Source organism: Rissa tridactyla, chromosome Z (genome assembly GCF_028500815.1).
Source record: "Rissa tridactyla isolate bRisTri1 chromosome Z, bRisTri1.patW.cur.20221130, whole genome shotgun sequence".
Classification (NCBI taxonomy): domain Eukaryota; kingdom Metazoa; phylum Chordata; class Aves; order Charadriiformes; family Laridae; genus Rissa; species Rissa tridactyla.
The window spans coordinates 20,774,309-20,800,715 of record NC_071497.1 but is presented as its reverse complement, the minus strand read 5'-3'; the positions used below and the strand labels follow the sequence as shown (position 1 = coordinate 20,800,715).

Genomic DNA, 26,407 nt, shown 5'->3' with positions numbered 1-26,407 from the left:
CAAACCACTCTATGATTCTATAATTGTCTTTGTGACAAAAAATTTCTTTGGCAAACTTCCTATGACTTCCCTCTGTTCTACTAGAACAGTCAGTAAAATAAATCCTCATGAATTTGGATCTTTGTCAGCAAACCGTAACAGTCTTCAAGTGGAAACAGATCAATATAATCAAAGTAAAGCAAATATATACATACATAAATGTATCAAGTAAAGATTGCCTAGTAGTCTGGGTTTGGATGTTGTACTGTACGACACATTTGCAGAATGTACACATAGTTTACCAGAAATAAAGTGAATTCAGTAAGAGATTGCATTTTCTCTGAAAGGTTCAAAGAACTTTCAGAAAAAAGGATCATGACAGCTTTGAAAGAATGTGGACTAGGTCTTAGCAGATTATTTGGTAACGTGAACAGAGCTGAGCATGTTGCCAGTGTTTGGCAAGTGACAATACATGGCAATTTAAAATTGCATTTATGCTTTCTTTTTATTTCTACACATTTTAAGCTGAAAAGGGAGCACTAAACATTAAAGCAATTCTTGACTCAACTGAGGGACTGAACTGAAATCCTGGTACTGGACATTGTCTCATTATGAACGCCAAAAAGGTGAATAAAACACTTAAAGCTCAAAAGATGAAACGGTGGAGTATAAGAAGGATCTGCACTCAGTGTGTCCTATTAACGCCATCTTTATTTCCTTTTTACAAAAAATAGAAATAACAACAGACAAAACATACTCAAAAAAATCAATGCTTTTGCCTTGGTCTCACTGAGGAGCCGAGCAGGCAGAGTCCTGGATGAAATTTTGACAGTATATGCCATTGACAAAGGGAAATAAAGATATATGACAATATATCCATGCAAGACACAAAGTACAAAATGTGTTCTGTGGCCCAACAAACATTTTGGAGGTTGCCTGTGTCATAACAATTTTCAGATTGTTACTTTTGCTCACTCATGCCTTTACACAGCACAGCTTACAAACAAGTTACATATACACATATATCGTAAAAAAGTTTTGTATATGGTCTAACTGCTACAAATTAAGGCATCCTAACAGCTGCTGTTTTGCTGGTGAGGGATATGTCTCATACTAGTGTTTCAAAAGGATATAGTTCACGTATTTCAAAGTGAGACATCATGAGATGTGGTTTAGAGGAAGAATTCCTGCAGCTCTGTCTCTTCGGTACTCTTTTCACTGTCAGATTTCTGGCTTTTCCTATTGATGTCATCATGCCTGGAGAGAAAAAGAAGAAAATCACTCATGGTACCACTATCAATATAGAAGGATTATCTTGAGTTTGTTTACCCTGTTTTATTCCGTTTGCAAGTATTGAACTCTGAATTAATCTTTCTCTCTGGGCTTACTTCTCTAGACATGTACTACATAAAATACTATTTAATACTGTGGGTTCTTACTGACTTTCTCATAGCTCCTATTCTGAAATCAAACTGGAAGCCAATGGGATGATGAGGAGCTTTTTAAGTCACGGCTTTAATTAGTAAACTGTCACAATGGTCTGGTAATAATGGACAGAACGTCCAAAAATTCCTCGTCCTTTAGGGAAAAGTACCATAGTGATAAAAAGATACACTACAACAAAAATTAGACGTATCCTGTTTGTTTCTGACTCTACCTGTAAGGCAATCATCTAGTTCTCATTAATAATCATCAGAGGGAAATTAAAATTTTCAGAAGGTGATTCACTGGACTGACTTTCTATGCCCACTTAAGTAGAAGATGGTGGTGATGGCCATAGGAAAAAAGGCAAACAGTAATTCTCTTTCTGACACAGGGGACGTATCTCTTTTAACATTGTAATTTAGGTAAAATCTCATTTCAAAGCATTAAGATTTTATTAGATAGACCAATAAGGATAATTTCTCTATAGCATGTCTTCACTTCCACGCTAGGTAAACTTCAATTAAAAAAAAAAAAACGAACAACTAAAAAATCTAACTATTTTGCATAAGACTCAAATGATAGCTTGCCAATTAAAATAGAAAAATTAAGCACTAAATGTTTGTAACACTCAGTTTCTTCACTTCCTCTCATATGTCCTTGCTCTGAATGCCCAGAATGTTCCTCCTCTTCAATTAACCTTCCAGCTGAAGGACTTCTGACTAAGCACCCAGGCCACAGAAATCTTCGAACGCGTTAAAAGGCTTATTTTTAGTTACTACTGCTGAAGAATTGAACTCCTACAATACAATCGTGCCTAGCTGGTTTGTTGCGGCAAAGGACAGATACTAGTGGTAGGTTAAAAAACCCACAGCAATGGGCAAGAGTATGAGTATATGAGGTTTGCCTCAAACTCACATATGTGTGAGCCTGATTCTTGAGAACTAGAATAGCTTTATTCCAGTCTACAATCACCACAAAGAACTAAAAATCCCGAGAGACTGATACTTAGGATGCTTAGATAACCTTGTGGTTACTTCAGAAGCTGACTTTCTCAGGGACCACAGTTTTGGATCCTGGTAAGAGGGCATGAGGGATTATTTTGAAATCCCCTTCATTCATCTGAATTATTGTTGCCACATACCCCGGGTAAAAGCAAAAAGATGTAGAATTGAGCTAGAGGAAGTAGAATTTGTAGGTCTGAGTTTGAGGAGATAAAAGAAGAGCACTTGACTTTTTGTCCTAATGTCTTTGGCACTTATCATCCATTGCTGTTATCAACAGCGTGTTTAGCGTTAACCATGGAGCTTTACTAAAGGATGCTTTCTAAGACTAAGATAATTTGCATCCATTAACTACTGCGTTTGCTTAGACTTGCAGTGCTGAAAGACCCTGTGGGTGAGTCCCCCAGGTAGAGGCTCACTTTTCACTCCAAAGACCCCATCTTGCAGCAATACAGTTGCACTGTGACCTTGAAGAGGATGATTTTTAGCTATTGCAGATATCACTAGGTGACAATGCTGAACAGACATGCCTTTTACAACTGTGCCTGATGACCCAAAGGAAACGTATTACCAATATTACTAATTACTTCCCAAATTCCTAATATCTCCTGGTGCCTCTGTCACCACAGAAATACTAAGCATCCCCTCATGCAACAGGCACTGATGCACAATCATAACAGTTCACAACAGAATGATTGCAAATTGTCTGGGACAAGGCCTAAATTACTTTCATATTGATTTTTTACTGTACTAGTTTGAATCGTAACTATTTTATTAGACAGACAGATAAGCATCCTTTTTCTAGAGTATATATTTGAAATTTTAATTTATCCAGCACTACGTCTGGCAGTGGGGTATCTGTTACGTTAGATCCACTTACTATTTTAGAAGCATGCCCAGTTTACTATCTGACACAAACCTGATGGTAGATTCGGCTGATCGCCCCTGACGTATGAAGCAATTTTTGCTGTTGATAGCTGCAGCTAATACAGGGTTTTGAATTGATATGGTGAGTTAGTGCTTACTTTAATGTCCTGCAGATCTCAGATGATTTAAAGTGTGGGAAAGAACCGTTCACTGGCATACATGTAAGAAGGAAAAAACTACAAGCATTCGCTTGGAGTTGTAATATGCAAGAAACTAGCCAATCCTTCCAAAAGGGGAAAAAATATCCCAACCCATCCTGCACATCCGAAATCTACTCTAGGGCCTTAAGAAAAATAGCGTGCATCAAATTTTAAAAGGACACTGGAAAATTGAATACAATCATCTACTATTAAGCTGCAACCAATTTGAAAAAGTAAACTGCAAAGTCTTGTTGTACTTGGGTATTTTGAGTGAAAAAATAAAACAAATGAACAGAAGCTGGAGAAAAAGAAGCTAGAAACTGGTGGACAGGAATGTCATCTGACTGAAGGTAGATTTTCTACAGTTACTTCAGATTTCAGAAGATGCTAATAAAATCCCCTATATAAGGGTCTAGAGGTAAAATAGGGTTGGGACTGTGTCCAGAAATATACCCTCCAATATAACAATATACAAAGGTTTAAAACACAAAAGCTGCACTGTTTTCCAGAAAGGTTCTTTTCAAAATAGCTTTGAAACGGCAATTACAGAATCTTCCCAGACCATCCAGGGAAAATTCAGACAGTGTCCAGGGGCTTGTAGTGCCCATGACAGTGATATTGAATTATTTAAATTTCAAAGGTGACAGTGCAGGATGCAAGGGACTAACTACAGGCACCCATTTTGCCATTCAAAAATCACAACACACGCTAAAAGGCATCATGATGGCTGGCTTAGAAGCTCTGAGAGCCTTCAGGTCTGCATTCTGATTTCTGAAAAGCTCAATACATCTTCCATTCTTACATGATTTTAGGAAATCTCATGCCACAGACTCTGGCACACAATTTGCCCAATTCTGTCCTAATCTGTGGGAATAACAACACCTTCCTCAAGCTGTGCCTTGCCAGGGATTTCTCACACAAGAGCATTTACACGAGGCAATACTGAATTACAACAACTGGCTACAGCTGGGAGATGGCTCCAACATAAGGATGAGATTAATGGTTTTGTATTACTCCACGGTCTGGACAGGCAGCTGGGTGTTTTGACTGGAGCCTGCCCATTGATGCTCCCTCAAACTGCTGCTGTGCAGTTAGTTTTCTGCACTGGAATTTCCCTCTGTTTTTCAGGAGAGAATGAAACCTCTTGGAAACCTTACAGTTCTGTCTCTGATTTCACATAACAGTGTGCCAATGACTTCAGAACAAGGCTCCCATTTCCATTACAGAAATAGAGTTTTTAAGGATGGGAAGGTCTAATTGATTAGACATTTAGAAAAGACTAACTTGACAGCAATTTAGGATTCCGAACTGAAGAATGACTAGTTTATAATTTTCCCAAAAATATCTTCAAATGTATAGTTTTGGTGTAAAGAGCAATCATTTCCAGGCCTAATGAAAGGATTTATATCTCAGTTTAACAGAAATAAATTATCTTCACAAGAATCTGTGAGTGTTAAGAGTTGAATAAAAATGACAGCTAATTTTTACAAAGCGTTGGTTATAAAATAAACACACATTTTGTCAAATGGTGTTTTTCCCAATATATCTTCATGGACCTTGAAGGGCTGGTCTCTATCTGCCTGAATAGTCCTGATGAAACACATCTAAATTAAGGAGTTTGAACACAGCCAAAGTTATCAGACTTTTAAAAAACAAATTTAACTTCCAAGTCTACGGGGGAGTACAAAAATGTGTGAAAATAGAAGAGCACTAAACTTAAAGTACAGCATTCTGCCTCATGTTCTCTGTACTCTCCATTTAGAGATGAACTGTGGTCTTTTTGCGTTCCTCATGAGAGGAAATTTGATTTCCATTCTCATCTGGTGCTTGACTTTCATTCAACAGACACTGAATACTCAGCCAAAGTGCGCTATACTCCCTTGTGGATTTATGAGTATGAATACTTTCTATACTTGCTTGGAACTGAAATACTGTAGCCAGTTCAATGGTGACATCAGCAGAAATCCATCATAAATTTCTGCTTTTCTAGGAATTTATATGTTCATCTGTTCATCTATTTCCCTTCTTGTGCATCAATCAATTCCAGTATTTCAGTTATCAACAATGTTAGCAAACACATGCAATTTGAGAAAACAAAGCAACAGAGATGCTAAACATCACCATGCATAAGCACATACCAAGCATAATTACACAGAAGTTCTTCATTCAACGTGCTAGAGGAAAGACTGGTGTAGCTGAAGTAAGGACCCTAAGGAAGTACAACAGCATATCAGTTAAAAACATGCACTGAGCTTAAAACATGCAAACATGGAAACCTGTAAAACATGCAGTCAAATAGCCACAATAACATTTTAAGGGACTTCTTTTTGAGTTAGTAAATGTGGCTGAGTCTGTTACCTCTTTGAGATGTGTGTTGTGGGCCTCTGGGTTGGTACGAAAATGTACTCTTTCTACAAATTCATGTTGGCAACAATGACATGCAGACATGGCCTTTTCACAGACAACGTGCGTCTTACAGTGCAAACGTCAATACTGTTAGAATTACCTCATCCAACTCTTCAAATTTCTTAGGGAACTATGAAAACTGCTCATGACCTCATAATCTATGAGAACATCTTTGAAGACAAAATGTCTTTTCCTCTGTCATAAAATTTGAATACTCTTTTGAAAAAAATTGCCATTGTGTTATGAAAATACTTCTGTGTTAAATCATCTGTTTGACTAGATGGTGCTTATCTTTAAAGGCTCAAATCAGTAGTTCATACTGTGATTCTGAGTAAATCTTAATAAATGCAGTCCCACTTCAATTTAGCCTATTAGGTCTCCTTTGAATTTTTAATTTCGTTCCACATTCTGCTACAGCACTACTCTTCTAGCAGTACCCACTAATACGGACTGCTCACTGCTTCCCAGTTCTCTCTTTCCACTGTTTCTTTTCCATACTCATTTTGCCTCCTCTATGTCTAATATTTTCCTGTGTTTTTCTCCCATTACCTTGTCATACTTTTTACAGTATATAATTCACTCCTCCTCCTCCTCCTCTTGGCCTGCTGTGTGTTCTTTTTTTTCATCTTGAAAGTATTCTTTTGCCTCATGTCTTTCCATCCAGCCCTTCGCTCCCACCCTGTTTTTCATAAAGGATTAAATCATCTGCCATTCCCTCTCACTCAACTCTTTTTTTGTGTCTCCACATGCTCGCACTCCTCTCTGCTCCACAAACACACTGCGCTAACAGTATTTCCTTTCATTCAGTACCTTTTCCTTTCTCTTGGAAGGTACATTTGTTCAAAGTATTCTCTCCTTTCTTCTGAACAAGAGAGCCAGCCTCCTAAATGAAGACACCCCTCTTGCTGTTGGGATCCCAGAAAGGGCACTCAGTTGGCTGCAGAGAGGGGATGGCCTGTATCCAGTACGTTTTGCTACAGACCAACCATATGCTCTGACACGAGCAGACTGTGCGCTGCCATAGAATGGTCCGGGTTAGAAGGGACCTTAAAGATCATCTAGCTCCAATTCCCCTGCCAGGCTGGGCAAAGAAGGCTGGGTACTGACAGCTTCACTACCTAGGGGATGGCTGTAGCTCCTGCAGAAGCAGGAAGGACCATTTCTGCTATTCTTCCTCTTTATACTCTAACACTTACTTTTACCCTGTTGGCCTCATCACTCTTGGCTATAGGAACGGACAGGGTTAGTCGTTCAGTTATTTACTCCCCAGAAATCCCATGGATTCGAGCGTGACATTCTCATTGTATGAGCTGCCACTCAGAGCAACATCAAAGATCATTTCCAGGTGAATCACATCTCTGTGGAAAGCTTTCAACACAGAGATGTGGACCATGTGCACTAAGAGCACGGACTCCATACACAAGCAATACCTGCCACTCCTTGGAAAAGCCTTCCAAAATTAAAACAGTGGGTGGGTTTTCTACAGGTCAAACACACTGAAGTATTTATGTGCATCCTTTTGCTATACAAGGGCAGGAAGAAGAAGCTGTCAAACTTATTCATTACTTAAAGAGATAAGACAAAAAAAAGGCCCTTCCTCCTTTCAGTGCACTCACTGGCTTGTTTCTTCCTTTTGTGAGAGCTGCTGGATTTCCTTTGCTGTCTGCCGTCTTCCTTCCTAATGAGGTAAAAGGCAGCGTCGATGAGGTTTTGATCAGGTTTGCTGTTTGACAGTTGTTGTTGTTATTTTGGTTGCCACTCAGCGTCTCCATTATGGACCGAAAGGTTCCAAAAGGCCTTTTCAGCTGGTCCCCTGCTGGTTCCCCAGAGCCGGGTGGAGCCCGAATGAGTCCTTTGCCCCGGTCTTTATCCTTTTCCTCGCTTAGTTCTGACTCTGCTAGCTCCACCTGCACCACAGGCTCCTCAAAAGTTACTCGGAGTTTCAAATTTTGGGAGGTTCTGCGCTTTGAAGAGGGAGACTTGAGAGCACTCTTAGGGCTGGTGGCAACCTTCTGAGCAGTGGCACTGTCCGTGCTGGACGGAGAGTTGTCTCCACAAAACTGGCTCTGAGGTACAGGACCAGACTGATACGGGGCTTCATTATCTGGATCGCTGCTCTCTGAAGTAGGGGAAGGACTGTGGCCATCCACAGACTTAGAGGCCCTGATACCAAAAGGGAAGCGGCGGCCTGCTGCAGAAGCGTGTTTCTTAATCATCAGGTGCAGACTCTCTGTGCTCTCTACACTCTCCACTATGGGCTGAGGCCTTGGTTTGTCAGTTCTTTTCACAGGGGTGTTCTTGTGGTCCTCACAATTAGCTGAGTCTGTGTCAGACTCGCTCAGTGATCTCTGCATCAGTTGCCTCAGTCTGGCTAACTTCAGCTCCCTTTTCTCTGGCAAAATCTTCTTCACGTTCTTGGAGGATGCATGAGCATCCTGAAATTCCAAAGTCAGCTTTTCCTGCATGCAGACATTTTCAGAGATTTCCTTCCCCAACAACTGGCGCAAGATTTTATCTGAGTCCTCATCTTTTATCTTGGCTCGAGCGCGACTAGAAGTTCCCAAGCTGCCAAGAATCTGAATCCCATCTTGGGTGTTGAATTTATTTTTTGGTGGAGACAATTCATCTGCTTCGGATGGTTTCCACTGGGGTTTGCCAGAAGCAGGAGATGATGGCGAGCTTAAAGAAAAAAAGAGGAGGAAATACCACAGCCAAATTAATGCACATATAAAATATGAAACCGCCATTTCCAGTGTACGTGTCTGTCTCCACTTACTGTTACTTATCCTCTTCATCGCTACTCACATGGATTTCATTACTATGATGCCACAGTGAAGATTACAGAGAAGGATGTAACCCTGCTTCCACTCCTAATTAGGATTTGAGTTTCTTCACTTTCTCTTACAAAGAAAACTTCTTAAAATGAAAACTTAGAATGGTTATTTCAGTGCCAAAGATGACTTTCTGAGGAAAACTTCAGAGAAACTACTGTTTCCTATTTGTAGGAGTTGACATGTTTTAAAAGGCGAAAAAACCCTGCAAAGCCAAATGCCTACTATCTAAGTCACATCATAATACAAATGTAGCTTATTATAAATACTGCGAAAGTACCAGCTCTCTGCATAGCAACGATTTCATAAATCTAGACTTCATCTGGTATTAATAATAGCCATATAAGACCTCATAAAAAGTCAGGGCCATTTGCACTCAAAACCTTTTCCAATATGAAATATTGAAAAGCATGAGAAAGGTGACATGAATTTAGTTCAGTACTATTAGAATAATAAACTAATTGTAGAACTCCAAATGTTACATAGTGAGGAAACAGCAATCTCAAGCAAGTCTGATTTTCAAAGAACCTAAATGAGAGACCATTTCTCTCTCTCTGACATATGCCAGAGCTCATAATACTCCACATTCTTATTTTAAACCACTTTTTCTCAGACCAAAGGTGAGATGACAAAATTAAGGTTAGTCTGAGACAGTGACTTAATAAATTTAATTTTTTTTTTCACAAGCATCTTCTACTCTGATGAATCCGTAGTTCTCACAGTGTACAAAATTCACGTGCCTGTAGTAGCCATCTCATCTTCAATTCATTTTGTGCTTTTTCTCCTGTGGCAAACCAAAAAAGACACTGAAGAATATTCATGTATCTACAGTGACATTCCTAGTAAAAGGGACAGTTCTCTTAGATCTGCTACTGGCTCCTTGGATGATGATAATATCCACAAGTGAGTTCTAGCTGGAAGGAAAAGCAGTAGCCAACTATGAAATAAAGCTTTAAATAACAGAGTATCATTTTCAGACTTGCTTACTTAACCAAAAAGATATTGAAACCTACCCTTCTACATGAATAACAAATGATGAGAGGTCTGCTCTCACCTGATCTTATCTGAAACTGAAAGTAAATCAGTCCTGGTTCTCACCATTACTCAGATGTGAGACCGCTTGGAAAGACCAGTCAGCAAAAATGACAGAAACCAAATGAGCTGGAAGACAGTGTTTGGTCCCATTGTCCCTGTTGAGCTTGCAGACAGGAAAGACAAAGACCATGATTCTACAAAAAAAAGGACAAATCAAGGCTTTCCAGTGTGGTTTTCTACTTCATCAGGAGTTTAGAGTTTACAGTCCTTTCCTAGATGGAGTTCCTTTACACAAATGCATCTTCGACCTCAATGTCTTTGTTATGTACTTCCGTAACAATTCGTACTTGTCTGAAACACTGACACATGAAATTCAGGGACATGGAACACTTTTTTGGAAAAGTGCTTAAGATTCTGTAAGAATGTAAAAAAAGCAGTCACTGATCCTACGAGTTCACACCTGATGACCCAAAGCTCTGACCATCAATGCCTGCAGAAGATTTTAGGCTGGCTTTATACTTTAACACATATGTAGTTCCCTAACAACTCTGAAACAAGGAGAAGCACTGTATATGTCTTCCAGACAGAAAACTGAATTAGAAGGTAATGATAAACCAAGTCCTATTTGCATGTGAGTTACTTAATTCATTTCAAAGTCTTCTTCAGATTGCTATCAGAGAGAAGTCATATGCTTCCTTGACTTCCATGCATCTATGCAGAAATCAGAAAGATGTGTTAGCAGACGCCAACAGACTCCAGATCCAGTCCTCTGCCTTTACTTTCCTCCTCTTTAATGTTACTCAGTTTGTTTCTATTTCTGGGACTTCTGACAGGATATGTAAACAATACATAAAATTTCTGGAGTTTTGACTTTCTATACAAGCTACTGCAGGCAAAAGATTTAATGAGTGTAAGGAGTCTTATTACTCTGAAAGCAGGTTTTTTTGGTAACTGGCTTTATGAATTACTGCTGGCAGTAATGTACGGTAGACCACCACAAGGTCAAACTTCACAACTTTCCGAGGGGTTTCTAGGATCCTCTGCTATTCATCTAATACAAAATATATTCCATTCCACTGTAAATCTGATTTTCACTGTTGGGAAACAGGGATATTAATTTTGTACTCAAAATTTCCAGTATTTATACAACATTACACACTGTCAAATTCTAGAAGCTCAGCTTCAAGCCCACGAGGTATAAAAAAACACATTTACGTTAGAGAACACATCTACTATTTAGACAGGTCACAGCTTCTCCTGATAACCGATGTACCATGAAATTGTGCAAATCCAGGCTGCAGTACAATTCCAGTCACCTTACCTTGGGGACGTGGGTAGTGCCTTGCCCTCTGACCGCTGGGCTTCTAAAAGCTGCTGGAGTTGGTTCTGTAATGTCACACGTTCCACTGTCTGCCTGCAAGAAAATGTAGGGCTGTTTACCTTGCATTGTAAAACTGTCAGCTTTAGTAAGCTACAGGATAACTGATACTACCTGTTCTACTTTGTATACAAAAAAGTCCTCATCACCTACACTTTACACAGTAAATAAAAAGAGAAATGATAAATAATAGCATAAACAGAGTTTGCACTTGTCTCTGAATCCTTGTGGACATTTTGTGATCACTGTACAAGACCAGCAAGACCAATGCTTACTTGTCAGAGAATATTTGTTATATTTCATATAAGGACAAGAGTGGGATCATAAGCAGAAGTTCAGTGGAACCAACTCACAGAAAATAATACTCCAGAAACAAAGATACAGCAGAGCAAACTTAGGGCCGCTTGGTTCTTTCTTGTTTGTGTAATGGAGGAGGAAAGGGACAGATTAAGAAGCCACTTCCTACTTTTGGTGGATGGCTTTTACTCAGCTAGATGATAGCTCAGACAACTTCTCTCTCCTTTTCTATCTGCAAATGAACTCAGAGAGGACCCTTTGCCCACTAGGAAGGGCTGGTCCAATCTTCTTCAGCCGCAGCGTGGAGCTAAGTATGTCTTCTGTGTATTCAGAGGAGTAGGAAAAAATACATCTGCTTGCTGTCCAACCTTACCAAAGGTCCTACCTGTGCTCTGCACCCACCTTATACTCAGTAGTGCTGACCTACTGCAGTCTACTGCTTTCAATGTGGTGTTGTGATCTACACTGCTTTGTAAATAGCTTTAGAGACCAATGTTTAAAAAATTTTAATAGTAGATGTAAATCATTAGTAATATGAAAGTGACAGCCATACTAGAAACTCCTTTACCATAGAACTGTAATCAACAGTCTCTGTTGTTGTCTTGCCACATACTTATTTCCATAGGAAGGATGCAGCCGAACAAGATAACCTGTAGACCTTCAAGGAAGGAAAAGATCAATTTGCCACAAAAAGTTCTTCTCCCTCTCCCTGTTCCCATCAAATTTAGACCTTCAAAACACCCCTGTAGCTTGTTGGCCACCACAGATAACATCCAATCTTGTTTTGTGACCTGTAAGTTCCAGTGCCTCTGAGCACTGCAGAGACAGAAACAAGAGACTTACAGCTTTTTGTTACTGTACATATGCTATCTTTCACCTGGAATACAATTGCTACATTTGGTTTTATTCCCTTCTCCTGGTCAAATGACCATGTGAAAATGACTTTTTATCTGCTTCTCCCAGGCTCTGCTTATGTTGCTGTAGAAGTAATATGTTTTTAGTACTTTTATGCTTATTGGATCTGCAGAACTAATACAGTTCTCTGCCAGCAAGCTGGACTCTTTCCTAGCTCGCATGCCATCAGCAGAAGGGTTAGCTGAGTTCCAAATGCAGACTTTATAACCGGCAATGTCAAAGCCAGAAAGAATCCAGATGACTTTTTAGACTAGGGGTTGTACTTGCAGGGCTGGCAGAAAACAAACGTTTTACTTTCAACGTACCACAGTGGATCTGAAAAGTGCTACAGAAATAAAGGTGGGATCTTGACACGCTGCCTTGCCATCACATTTTACAATACAACCATGCTTCATGTAGATCCTTTCTTCCTTTAATTTTCCATCATCCTTCCTCTTGCCTACACACTTCCTTAGACTATTTTAAAATTACTCCTACCATCTGTCAACATTGGCTTATATTGCAACTCCCCAGACACTCTTTTTTAAGAACCAGGGAAATTTTCATTTGAGATTAGATTGTCATGCAATTTTTCTGTTTTATTTGTCTTTTATGCTTCCTTCAATTTCTATTTCTAAATATCTAAATAATGTAGCTAACAGCTTCTTATGCTTTTAGCTTTAATGGAAATCTCTGACACTTCTTCTGTTGAGTTAATGTTCTCATTCCACTTAAACCTTTTATTGTGCTAAAAGAATTAAAGTTTCCTCCATTTTCACAGCTTAACTAGTTAGTAAGTAGCTCACAGAAACCCACGCATCTTGCCAGCACTATCCCTAAACACATACAACATACACATATAAATCTAAGATAACATTGAAAAGAAGAGATCACAACTTCTTGGAATAGCAATATTTCTACATATTAAAATCAGACTGATTTAGGAGACAATATTACTGTAGCTTCATGGGTAAGAGGGTCTACTTACTTTATGATATTTAATACCCATATTCTGAGGGTCTTAGCTTAGGCAATGTTCCCAGTAAGTAATATGTAAGGACCCTTCTGTGTCTGCTTTATTGTGGACCCCAGCTACCTCCTAATTAAATCAGGGAGCTCAGCAACTGAACAGGGAACCGGCTGAGGCACTAGGCTCTACTGGAGTATCTTTCATAGTATGATGCCCTTACTTTCCCCATTTTGTTTCAAATAAAACAAGAATGACCGCTCTACAAAGCAGAAAATAAAACAGCTTAACTAAGTAAAAAAGAGATGAACATTATTCTTAGTATACATCCATGTAACACTTACTACCCCCCAAAAAACCCCAAACAAACCATCAACTTGCACGTGGCTTACCATACCACTAAAAAATTTTTTTATTCAGCTACTTATTTACAGCTACTTCTATGAAGTTTCAGGAAAATAATGGATTTTGTTTACAGAACACAGAAAAGTGGTGGCAACAGAGGATATTCAACCACTTTGTCACCTTCACCTTTTCACTTACGGTTTGCTTTGATCTTTGCCTTGCCAGAGATGTTGGCTGATAGTATATCAAAAAGATCAACAAGTGTCTTATTCATTAATTGCTTTGGACATCCAGGTCCATAAACACAGGACAGTGCAACCCTTTGGGAATGCAGATAGAACAGTTTGTCATCAAGCGGAAATGTAAAAGAGGTCTAGGGAAGCATTAATTTTATGTCATTAGTTCTGACTTTTGGTCTCTTCAGGCCAGGAAAGCCCAAACAATACAAGCCATTACTGCTAATGTCATTAGTGCATGTATTTGTGCAGGTAGGAATTTTCTACACCAACAACTAAGGTTTTTTTAGGCAGATGAAATTAGTGAGGGAGTAACTAAGATTGTAAGACCTACGGATACCTCAGGAAGTAAAATGAAAGCCAGTATTTTGTATAGACTTTGTGAGAAACTTTTTTGACTGTCCTAAGCATTTTGCATAGTTCAGAAAGTCCTACTGGATTGACCAAGTTTTTTTAATAAGCAAGAGATGTAAACCAAAGCTTTTGGTTTGAAGCCAGTATCAGCTGTTTTTGTGAGCCACTTTCCTTTTTACCTATGGAAAGAATTGCCTGCTTCCTTCCCTTTTGGGGAAAAGTCTCAGTTAATCCTCTTGTGAAGATTTAATGGAACTTTTGTAGTTAGCACTTATGTCCTTCTTACTAATATAAAGATTTTTTTTTTTTTTTCCTGTATGGACACTTAGACCCAACTCAAAAGGATTTGCTATGCTCCTCTGTATTTGTCATCTGAGCTGCTTTGGATCAGAGAGATGAAAGATGTGCAGACTCTGTCAAAATGTGATTTTATTGTTTTGGTTTTGTGCCTTCTTTTCAGGTATGGCTCCAAAGAGTGTGACAGATTGGGATAACTTCTCTCTAGAACTGCTCTGTGTTGCCTTGATGACTGGAAGAGCTCATAAAAAGAGAATGAAAGATAGTATTTCCTTCTTTGATTTAGGACCTTTGAAGATAGGTCTTGCTATGTGTTGGTCTAAGACAGTTTCTGTGCTGCTGTTCTTCTTGCACAATACCAACCATTCCAGTCTTCCTGTGGTTGGGCACATACAGTGTTATCAGAGGGAGGCTCCCATCCCTGGCGAATAAGGCACCCAGAATAAAAGAAGATTGCTACAACAGCTGAGGGACGGCTGGGAAGCACATAAGGGCTTTCCGCGTTGATATTGACCATTCAAGTAATCCATCATGATACAATCATAAATCCTCTATTTCTAGAACGATGTCCATTAACACCAGCAGAAGTAGGTGGAGAAAATACAGGAAAGCCAGCTCAGCTGCTCAAGTTGGAGCTATTCCTATGTAACAGCAGTTTGAAGTGACTTAGACTGTAAACTGGACTTCCCTCTGTTGCCATCTGATGCTTTTAGGATCTTCAGGGGTGCTGTAGCCAATGAATTCTCCTGCTATGCTAGAGGTAAGGCCCTTTGAGAAGCTGCCCCAGGCACTTTGTACCATCCTTGAATTTTTGTGCAGGATAGGGCTGAAAAACAGGGCAAGAGTCATCTTCCATCATCCCCTCTGGCTCCTAAGCATGGGGCTCCGAACACTGCTTCTATCAGAGCCACTCGTGGCCCGAGGCTTGCAGCCCAAATAGCCATGCAGAAGCTGTTCCTTCAAGCAGAAAATAGAATATTCCACTGCCTCAGTAAACTGCAACAAGAGACTCACATCTCTCTGTAGAAGGGGACGAAAAGGCTGGTGCTGCACTTACTAGAGCTAAATCTGAAGCCTGAAAAAATAGGCTGCTGAAGGGAAGCAGATTTAGCTCCAGCTGAGACAAGCAAAGGAACCCACCAGGAGCTAGATAAGAATCATTTAAATGACTACCTATGCATGCAGTCTGCGAGATGACAGGGGGAGACTTGGAAAAGTGTTAACACTTTTGTCAGGAAAGTCGGAATTAGACTATTTCCATGGCACTAAACAGTCTGCTGACTGATATAACAAGAATTTCTTTTCCATATGAGAGGTAACACTTATATCAAGCACTGGGTGAGCACTGAAGAGAACTGAAACATGGAGAACCTGTCGTTGCCATTTCTACTTCCTGGTGTGTGCGGCTTTTTTTCTGCTGATTTATGGTGAAAATAAATTTCATTATATATTGAGATGAGTTAGATGCTAATGCAGGCTACTCAGAAAATACCCTGTGTTCTGGGTTTTTTTTTTCCTTTATATCAGCTGATTTGTACATTTTAGTATTTCTCAGCAAATGAACCAACTGCAAAACACCTGGTACTTTGAAATGTCCTGTAAACTGTGCCAGACTGTAAAATTATGAAAACTGTAAAAATTATAATAATCCTTAGTTCACTGTTTGTATATATGGGAGTATAAATGTAATAGAAGACTGAAGATATCACGAAGAGAAAATACCTTTATAATATAGAACTTAGAGGTACAAACACAACAATAAGCATACTTCAAATGCAAGAAGGTATTCTGTAATGACAGAGAGGACGGCTACTGTCAGAAACAGACAGAGAGGAATGGGTCAGTTGCGGAACCACTTGTGTCAGGCAAAGGGCAGACCCTCCCCTGTTCTCATAGAAGCCACCCCTGCAGCTCCCCTGCTAATGGAGTCTTGTAATTTATACCCAGTACAATTACCCACATGCTGCTTGCATAAAATGATATGGTCTCCTCTAAACATGGGATTGTCAGAAGACATTTTATGGCTTGTGGTAGCTGACAAGCTCTTGGTCATGCATCTAAGTTGGAACAATGTTAGGTTAGTGCTGACAGTTTCTAAGAGTCTTAGGACCCAACTGACATGCTAAGTCACAGCAACTGCACCTACAATAAAATGCAAGCAATTGCATAAATTTGTGTTTCAAAATAACAGGCTCTTTACAGAACGTTTCTTAAAAAACATACTAAAATATTAAAACCAGCTCCAATGAAGAAAAAACAGAACATAAGATATTTCCTGAGTAGCCACTGCAGGCTTTGGTGACCTTCCAAGTCCAAAAAAACCCCTCCACCACTATTTCCATTATTCTTCCCAACATCAACACCCAGCACTGTAACTGGGAAGAGCCATTCACTGTATATTAAAGCCTGCTATGCAAACAGAAATTATGATCAGCAATGATGTGATCCCAAGGTATGCAAAGGGAAAAAGGACCAGATTGCTTCATACATACCCTTCTCCACTCCCACTCCCTTCATCTATGTTCAAAGCAAACTGCCACAAGGAGAACAGCTGCGAAGCTGAGCTGCTAAAGGTGAAGGGGCAAATGCTTGGGAGCAGGAAAGCGTGGAGAAAGACGGTAGAAATAGAACTTGAAAATATCATATGTAAGAAGCAGAAAACAGATACTGCTAATAAACTGAAGAGAAAGTAGGGTATTGTTTTAAGAACGATCCCTCTGCTAACAATGAAACACTTACTCCTTCAGCTGCTTAGTTAGCTTGACAACCTGAGAGGCCAATGACATACATGTCTCCACAACTACTAAGTAGCGGGAACACATGGTGTGCCCGTGTCGCTCAGCACTTTGTGAGGGTTTCTCTCCCACATGGTTTTGCATGGTGACATTTGCTCCATATTCAACCAATGTCTGTGAAAACACAAAAAGAAACATTGACACCTGTAAGTGTAAGTCTCTCCTGCAACTTCTGGTCAACCACAAGAACAGCTGGATGCAAAGCACTCCTGAATAAAATGCTTGAAAATGTTGGTCTAAGCCAATAATTTTTAAAAATCAGTCACTAACAAGTCTGTATGCAGCCTGAACTCAAAACACATACCACTAAAATCTATCACTTAGATGTAAGCATATCATGCAACTGTGAGCTATGGTTCAGAAGAACTATAAAGACTATATTCTTCCTTCCTCTTCCCTTGCAGTTCTACTCAATTAATTTGTTTTCTGTTCATTTGTCTGTACAGTATAGCATGACTTCTAGCATTCATACAGTGAGTGGGATCACCAAATGAAAACAGAGAACTTACATATAGGCACCTATTGATTCTCTGCTGAGCCACAGAAATAAACTTTTTCAGATGTCTCTGTACACACACTACTGAGCATTGTGCTAACTTTGCACATGGTAGACCTAGAAAAGAAGACACAGGCGAGTGCAATTCAAAGGACATCTGTGCTAGATAACATCAGGGTCCAGGGCAGCGTGAACACATTGCTAGCCAGTTTTACAGAGGGTGGTGATGAGCTGCAATGGCTCACCAGATATCGTACCTCTGTTCTTGAGATCTCCGCACTGCAAGGCATTGCAGCACACCCTTAGAATTTCATTTTAGGAATGTCTTTGCTACAATATGTGCTGACTCCTTTTGTGGTTTAGCTCTCAATTTCCTACCACAGCAGAATCCCTGAATTTAAAACACTCAATGCCTCAATGTCCTGATTCCTTAGCCAAGTGATGTTTGGATACGAAAGGTATGGCAGATACTTTCCAACAACTCCTTTAAGTCAGACAGGCACAAATTTCTTTTTGCAGAAAGAAATCTGTACAATGCCTTTTTCAATCTGGTTGGGGTTTTTTGGTTGTTTGGTTTTTTTTTTTTAATACTGAAAGAAGTCTCATTGCTTTGCACTTGCTTGGTTACTCCCCATTTTCTTTTAAAGAGATAATCAAATATGTGTTAGCTTTTAATCTTTAAGAAAAATAATGGCTTATACTCTGATGTACAACCCTATGTTACACTACTAGCAGAGAACCCTAGCTTGTTGCTGGAGAGTTGTCCAGGTTGTGAGCACAACATTTGAGTTACCCCTGGGACTTGAATTCAGAGCGCTGTAAAGGCAAAATAACATCTGTCAGGTTGACCTCAGGACACCCAATAACTGAAGCATGAATTGAGGCCAACCCTTGAGTCTTTCTGATCTGTTTGTAATAATCAGTGTTATGCACTATTCGCTTTAACGGAGAGCCTAGAACAGGACCTAAATGTTCTCAGCAATGTTCAGGCACACATTGCTCATAGCACGTTGGAAAAAATTCTGAAAAAATCATAATGCATCCAAAAACTATGGCATCATTAACATTACACATACACATGCCGAAGAGGAATTGTGTAGCTGGGCTCTTGGTTGACTTATGCAAGCAGAGCTGGTAAACCAATGAGCACTGGAGTAGCCCTGTTGATGCAGAACAGCAGGCACAGAGACCTCTATGTCCACTGACTGAAAAGAGGAACGGTGGTCTGCCTGGCCTGCTAAATCTATTCAGAAAGGAAACTTAACAAACAGTCTTGCACTGCATCTCATGTCAATAAATTTGGTTTAATTTGCCAATAAAGAAAATGAAGAAGGGAGAGTTATGGCCCTGCAGAAAGCAATCTTATCGATTGGAACATGATAGGAGTGTCAGCTGCTCACAAATGCAGTGAATGAGCGAGCCAGGGAATCACTGACAGCCTGTGACCCTCCATCTTTTGTACTGCTACTCATAATCTCCCTGCCTCCTGTACAGCTTCTTTCTTTTTACCAGATCACTCACTGTACATTGTTTTAAATTAGACTATAAGCTCACTGGGCAGAGGGTTTTTTTTATTTCACAACACAACAAAATGTCAATGACATTTAAGACTGTGAGGTGTTAATGAAGTGACATTACTAATTTTGTATATTTTTGTTGTCATTAGGTATTTTCATGATTTCTTTCTCATGGCTTGACTTTAACACAAAACACTTGTTGATTTGTATATATATATCAAAACCAAAATAATCTTGAGAATTCTAAGTCATTTATTAAGTTCATTCTTCATGGGGAAAGCAGGGATCTTCTCTTTTCACTTTAGTTTTATCCATGAAAACAGCCTGCAGATGTCACCACTCTGTTCAAAATCATCTACTCTCATTTCTCCTTCAAATGCATTGTACATCTTGATAAAGCACTGTTGAGTTAGGAACCCTAAGCACACACCCTACCACAACAGTGCTTCCCACTAGTAAATCATAAACATTTTTTCTGTCCACTTTTTTCCAACTGATCATAGCAATTGTCTACAATATGGTAATAAAACCACTAGATTTAGCACAGATGTGATGATTTGTTTATTTTATTCTGATAAGAGTTTGTACAGGATCCATTCCTGACATCCTAAAAAGAAAGACATGTCTGATCAATGACAAAATGCAGAGATGGTCATGTCCTTCAAATCTATTTGACTGTGTTCTTTTCAAGTCCATTCATTCATCTCAACCATTACCTGTTGTTTTTATTTTTTTTTATTGTGTGAGAGTCTCAAACTGGCTTTTATAGAGTTATGTCTTCTCTGTGTCCAGATTGCTATAATAATAACAAGCAGTTATGCATCTGTAGATTCAACATAACAATGTGCACAAATATATTTACCTCTCTGAAGAGGTTAGCTAATGAGAATTCACTAGCTGTTATTTCTTTTACAGTTGAACTAATACAAACCTTCTGTATTTGCAGTGGTCCAGGAGGCGCTGTGGATCAGTTCACGTGTGGTAACATGTTTACTGATACATACCTGAGTCCTTAGACTCTGAGAATTACTCCTTCTTCTTAGACGTGTTTTTCTCTCCTACTTGACTTGATCACTTTGATTTCTAAATCTTGCCTTCCTGCCATTTGGTTATGCATTCTTCTATCTATTCTTTTCCTATGACTAATTTGTTTCTCAATTTTTTTTCTGCAATCTCCAGGAATAATTTTATTATTATGTCTTCTCCAAACAGCTTTCACTCAAAGTGCCGACAACACCAAATACTGATATGCACTCCTGGAACTAATGGCTCTAGTAACTTTGATGGACAGAGGGTATACCTGCAATTCAACGCAAAACTGAGATGCTTCACCTAGCCATCCAGTTCAACCCTACGGCTTTTTTGGTATGTCTCCATTGAACACTGGTACTGTACAGAGTTATCCAAACTGGTTTATTCAGATCTGGCTCCCAAAAATACTGTAGCTGTGTAAGCCCTCTCAGCAGGACAAATTACCCTTTTCAGCACCTGTGTACAAGAGACCTGTATTGGTTTCAGTAGCCAAGCTGATTCTTTGAGAATTAGTTAGAAATTATCATCATGCTGCATTGTTTAGCATAGATACATTCAAAGATTACAAGGCTGGAATGGGTGATTTACTCAAGGTGTAAATCCTTCAACATAGAAGAAACTTATCTGCTAGACTTCCCCTAAGCCAGAACTATTCATTGCTACAACTATTCATTGAAAAAAGAAACAGAAGGAAAATACCAGAACAGTAAGAAGAGTATGCATATCTACACTGGCTGCCCTTTTGTAACGTAAAAACATACACATTAGCTGTTTATGTATAAACAACATAATCATGCGTTCTTGCAATACAACAGTTACTTTAGGCTAACAATAGCATAATTGAGAAGAGAATCCAAAATCCACAGTTTTTTGGTATCTCAGTCTGAGTCCTGCGGGTTTAAACTTCTTCCTTCTAGTATATTTTAATGTATCAATAATTATTCCCACTTTTAAGATCTCCTATAACCATTTGAATGGTTGCTGTCATTCAACTTTGATGCAAAGAGGTTTCTGATATAGCTATCACTCTACCTGTATGCATCCTAGATAGCCATGTTGAGCTGCTATGTGAACAGCAGTATTTCCATCCTGGTCGACTTCATCCAGCGAAATCCCTTGTTCTTGCATAAACTGAAGAAGCCATAGAAGGATTTTCTCCTAGCAGGAGAGGAAAGAGATGTCACAAAAGATAATAAACAATAAAAAGATAAATGTACTACAGGAATACTGGTACTGTAATCTGTTTTAGGTCTCAACTTCGTAGGACTTAGTGTACCATGGCTCTTCCTCTGTTTTGTGGGGTTTTTTTTGGTTTTTTTGTTTGTTTGTTTGTTTGTTTGTTTTTTGTTTTCCCCAAGGAAATAAGACAAAATGCTTTACGTATTTTATAAAAAGAAATAATAGGGAAAATATGACTACTCTAACACTTTCTGAGTTTTCTCCTTTATGTTGGAGAGGAGACCAGAGGCAGAACAGCCTGTGGTGCAAGTGGAAGTCTGGAAGCTAAAACTGAGGTGCCAACTGAATTCTTTTTAACATTTTTTTGTGTGTGTGCAGGTGTAATACACACTTATTGGGTGTTCTTTCCTAAAAATGGAGAGTTTATATATATGTGCTAAGCTTATTTTATTTCTTATTTTCCCCAGCAAGTTTATTTGGAAAAAAGCTTCTTCTCTTTAGGAACCTACCATGCCTCTCCAGATTAAATTTCATAATGCCCTGCTGAATGTGACACATATTGAAAATCTAGAATAAATCTATGGATTACATAAAAAAGTGATGTCTGTTAAAGGAAGGCTGACTACAGCTGTACTCCCAGTTTTTGCATCTGAATACCTGAGAAGAATAAATTACTTGCTAGCATAAAACTTGTTTATTTAAACCTGAATTTTTTTTTTTATCTTTCATTGATATCTATCATGTGTTATACTGGCTAGGAGTTCTAGTTCAAAGGGGCTTTTTAGATTCTAGTGTTGGTGAGGCAAACACCAATGCACAGACTTAAAACTGCAGCACTTCAGTAGCTTCAGTGATACATGAGTACATAATCGTGCACAGTTAGATATGTGGGCCTGTACAAGTGAAGTTTACCAACATAAAACAGTACTCAAAGCACGTCTAGGACTCTGAGCAGTAATCAGGTAGGAAAGAGAAAGATTAAAAATGAGGAAAGGAAATTATAGCTAGGAACCTTGGGTATAAACCTCTTTTTTTTGTATAAAAGAACCGCACAAATTTTAATGTCAAAGAAAAGGAGATGGACCCTCAGACTTCTATGTCTCTTCCAAACAATTTTGCCCATTCAAGCACCTGGATCTCTGCTTACTGCTTCAGAGGGCTAGTCTGTCTGGAACTTAACTTCATATTTCCACTTCAACAGCAGTTTTGTTTTTATTACAGAGTGAAGGGATAGGTATTTTTACTTCTCCTTGGCTGAATGCCCAATGCTGCTGACAGCCAGCACGGAGAGATGACTTCAGATCACATATCCCTTTTAAAATAATTTTGAGCAATTTCTCGAGATGCCTGTGGTGTTGGCCAGCAGTGAAGAAGGATTACACTACTCCTATGAATTGCCCTTATGTTTTAATAATTAAAAGAAAAATATTTTAGCAAAGCTCCTCTGCAGAATTGGAAGACAACTATAGCTTTGAAATTATATATTTCTTTGGAACATAATAGGGACCAGAATGTTAAGCATGTTCTGCAATTTTATGATTACAATCAGCGTAGAGCAAATGATGCTTTCTAGTCATTTATCTTATCAACATGGAAACCAAGTGCCTGGATGGCTAAATGCAATCATCTGTACTTAGGACTGCTTGTGCATCAACTGTTCACAGGCTCAAAGTCAGAGGCATACTCAAGCAGTTTGTGTTTCTCTCAGATGACTTCGGTTTTTAACAAATGTATCCTTGACAAGAAAAAAAAAAGAAAGAAAAAAGAAAAAAGAAAACAACTAGTCTCTTCACTTACATCTAGGAAAAATGAAAACATCATATATCAAAATATATATCGCTTTAGTGGCACTCACATTACATATTTGGAAGAAAAGTATTCTTAGGAATAGGTTTATAGTCGTTAATTCAATTTATTCAGACAAAATGAAGGTTAATAAAATTAATGAGATTAAGATAATGGAAAATAACCACATATTTGTTATGTAACAGGAACTGATAAATACTGATGAATTATTCAGTATATCTGATAATTTTAAGACCTACAATGTTCTTACGTTGTAGCAGTGGTTAACAACCCTCTGGCATACTCTAGGCCTACAATAATTCAAATCTCCCTAAAAAAAGATTCTGGGGAAAATGTCACAATACGTAATTTCTGTTTTGGGACAGGCTGCAGACTTTGGCTCCATCAGCTGGCTTTTGGAGCAGAAAGAACAACTAACAAAGATCATCTAAATCATTAAATGGACTACAAATGGAAGGATAAGCAAGATGAGGCATACTGACTCTACAGCTAATCCTAGCCCCATTACACGATATTAATTAAATAAGCTGCCCTCCTCAGTATCCCTTCACAGTAGAAAAGCAGGAGTGAGTGAAAACAACACATTATCCTTGCAAAAATTACGTTAGACAGGAAGGCAAACATCCTGAGGTGCAAAAAAGGTCTGTTGTTAGGCATTTGTGTATCTGAATGTCACACACTCCTCCCCACTGTGCTCTCCAGCACTACACCACAGCCAAGTGGTGCACAGAACCTCTTCCAGGTCCTCAGTCATCCTGTAGCTCTAGTTCCCCAAAGGTCCCCTAGACTGTCTGGAGCTTCAGAGGCAACAAACCTTTGGCATTCCCCACCCTCTGCCTCTTACCTGTGCAGCTCATGTTGGAAAGAAATTACAGCCCTGTGAAGCTCTTAGTCAGGACCTACTATGTGCACCTAGGACTGCACCACCATCTCCTTCCTGACACATGGTGACCGTGCCAGACACAGCTGCTACACCATCTGCCAGGTACCCATGGCTTATGCCTGGCATGGAGAGGCCTGCCAACAACCATGGCTGCTTCTTGCATAATCTCATGTTTAAAGAAGCCCTTGCTAGGAGGTATGCTGACCAGGCTACAGGTTGACTTTCAGCTCTTCCCCTCTTCCATCAGATGAACTTATATCATCCCTCTCTCATTGGACAAATATAATATTGCTGAGATGTCTTTGGAGTCAGGCCATGACTGTGGCTCGATGACCTTTAACATAAGAGCTTTGCGATGAACTCCCTTTTGCTGCCCATTCTAAAGGATATTTATTGAAGAAAAATACGGTGAGCATGCCTAATGCCTGAGGAAACAATGGATGGACTGACTCTTTGGGAAAATGATTCAATAACAGGTCTTCCTTGTAAAAATATTACTCTTGTAATTCTGCCAAAACCAGTGTTTATATGGATTATCTCTCATGTAAGTAATGGTAAAATAAATTAAAGCTTCGAGGATAGTGCCAACTACACATTTGAATTTCTCAAAGTTTTTTTCTTTTTAACACAGTTCGGTAAGATAGTCTGGCATCCCTTCAGCCTCAACATTCCCTCATGTTTGCAAGATGTTTATAGATTATAAAAAAAAAAAAGATAATTGAGATTACATGTGAACTTTCTTTGGCATTCAGACTAAGAAAATTTATACGTCACCTTTTTAAATTTCACGGGTGGCTGACTGTAGCTGGTATTTCTTAACTGGTAGAGCTTCTGTCCTGCTCTGAAAAGAATCTAGATAAAGTGTGCCAGATCTGTTCCTGGCAGTAGACAGCACAGCTCACTAAAAAAACCCAAAGCTTCACTGGATTTAGTTTGTATAACTGTCTTTAGAGATGAGGACAAAATTAGGCTAATCAACTGAAGATATGTATGTAAGTTCACATGAAACTTTTTCATCCAAACTTTTTCTTCCCAGGAGCAAACAAGTCTTCCTCAAATCCAGTTCTAATCTGGCTCCCAGCCTCCCTATATTCAGTGCTAAGTTTAGGGGCCAAACTTGCTACGGAAAGCAGGATGCAATCAATCAGTGTATCCAGCAGAATCCTAACTTGCACCAGCAACATCTGCTTAGTAGGTGAGTGGAGAAAAGGCAATGGAGGTCTTTGCAGAGCATGAAAACAAGGGTACCTGTGTGCCTATGGGAACAGCAGGGGAAAGGGTAGACTTCCAGCTCCATAGCCTTCTAAACCTGCTCCCTTCTCTCCCTCCCCCTCCAGTAAATTCGTGCTTGGATAGGGTCACTTAACAGCAGAAACATGCCACAATAATTGTATGGCATTGATGAGATAAGCCCGCTTGTACAGGAAAGAAAAAGATAATTTTATTAGTGGTTACATTTTGCTTGTTCTCTCTTAACAAGTAAGGGAAAAAAAGCATTAGCAAAAAAAATAGTGGGTTTTCTGCATTTATCCTCAATGTCTGTTGAAGAAACTGGGTGATAAAGTGGCCCATCTGCCAAAGAGATTAGACAAGAATAACCGATCACTGTCCCTTGTGTAGTAGATCCTGGAGAAGGTTCTTTGAAGAGGGGTTATTGCAAGGTCTACTTAGGAAAAACAGACTTTGTGGGAAGAGAATGTGGTGTGATTAAGTGGTATATATTTCCCCAGACATTAGCAAAGCACTGAAATGCTGTACTTCTGTGGTTTCTCATCATTAGATTTATAGATAAGTTAGGTGTGGAATAGGATTGGTTTACAACGTATTTTTATGTGTAATTCTCAACAAAACTGGCTAGAGCTAGCCAGATTATGTTCAAGTTTCACCACACTTCACTTCACTGCCAACATACTGAATTCCTAAATTGTCACAATTTGCCAAAATTTTTTGAGATTAGTGTCCCCTAGAAAGAGAATGTGAACTATCCCAAAATGTTTGATGATTTTCTGATGTGTCCTGAAAGTCCTCAAGGGATCATGACAGTTAATCTCCCTAGATGTTCTTGGGATTGATAGGTTGGCCAGCTAATCTTCTCCTAGCTATTACTTAAAACTTAAAAAAAAAAAAAAAAAGAAAAAGAAAAAGACTTAAAAGACTTAACAGGGAAAATACTGAAAAAAATACACA

At 39.1% G+C, this 26,407-nt stretch overlaps 1 protein-coding gene across 5 annotated transcripts in view; it reads right to left on the bottom strand.

Moving 5' to 3' along the window:
- Positions 1 to 672: 672 nt before the first annotated feature.
- The window catches only part of SNCAIP (synuclein alpha interacting protein), a 90,302-nt gene continuing 64,567 nt past the window's right edge, over positions 673 to 26,407 (bottom strand). For 4 of the 5 annotated variants that reach the window (XM_054186165.1, XM_054186164.1, XM_054186162.1 and 1 more), the window contains 6 exons: positions 21,385 to 21,510; positions 17,252 to 17,421; positions 11,066 to 11,158; positions 7,495 to 8,557; positions 5,611 to 5,681; positions 673 to 1,236 (listed from right to left, as the gene is read on the bottom strand). In XM_054186165.1, the coding sequence (XP_054042140.1) occupies positions 1,152 to 1,236; positions 5,611 to 5,681; positions 7,495 to 8,557; positions 11,066 to 11,158; positions 17,252 to 17,421; positions 21,385 to 21,510 (1,608 nt within the window). In that variant the 3' untranslated portion in view covers positions 673 to 1,151. The remainder of the gene's footprint in view (positions 1,237 to 5,610; positions 5,682 to 7,494; positions 8,558 to 11,065; positions 11,159 to 17,251; positions 17,422 to 21,384; positions 21,511 to 26,407) is intronic. The other variant, XM_054186166.1, reaches the window with a different exon arrangement.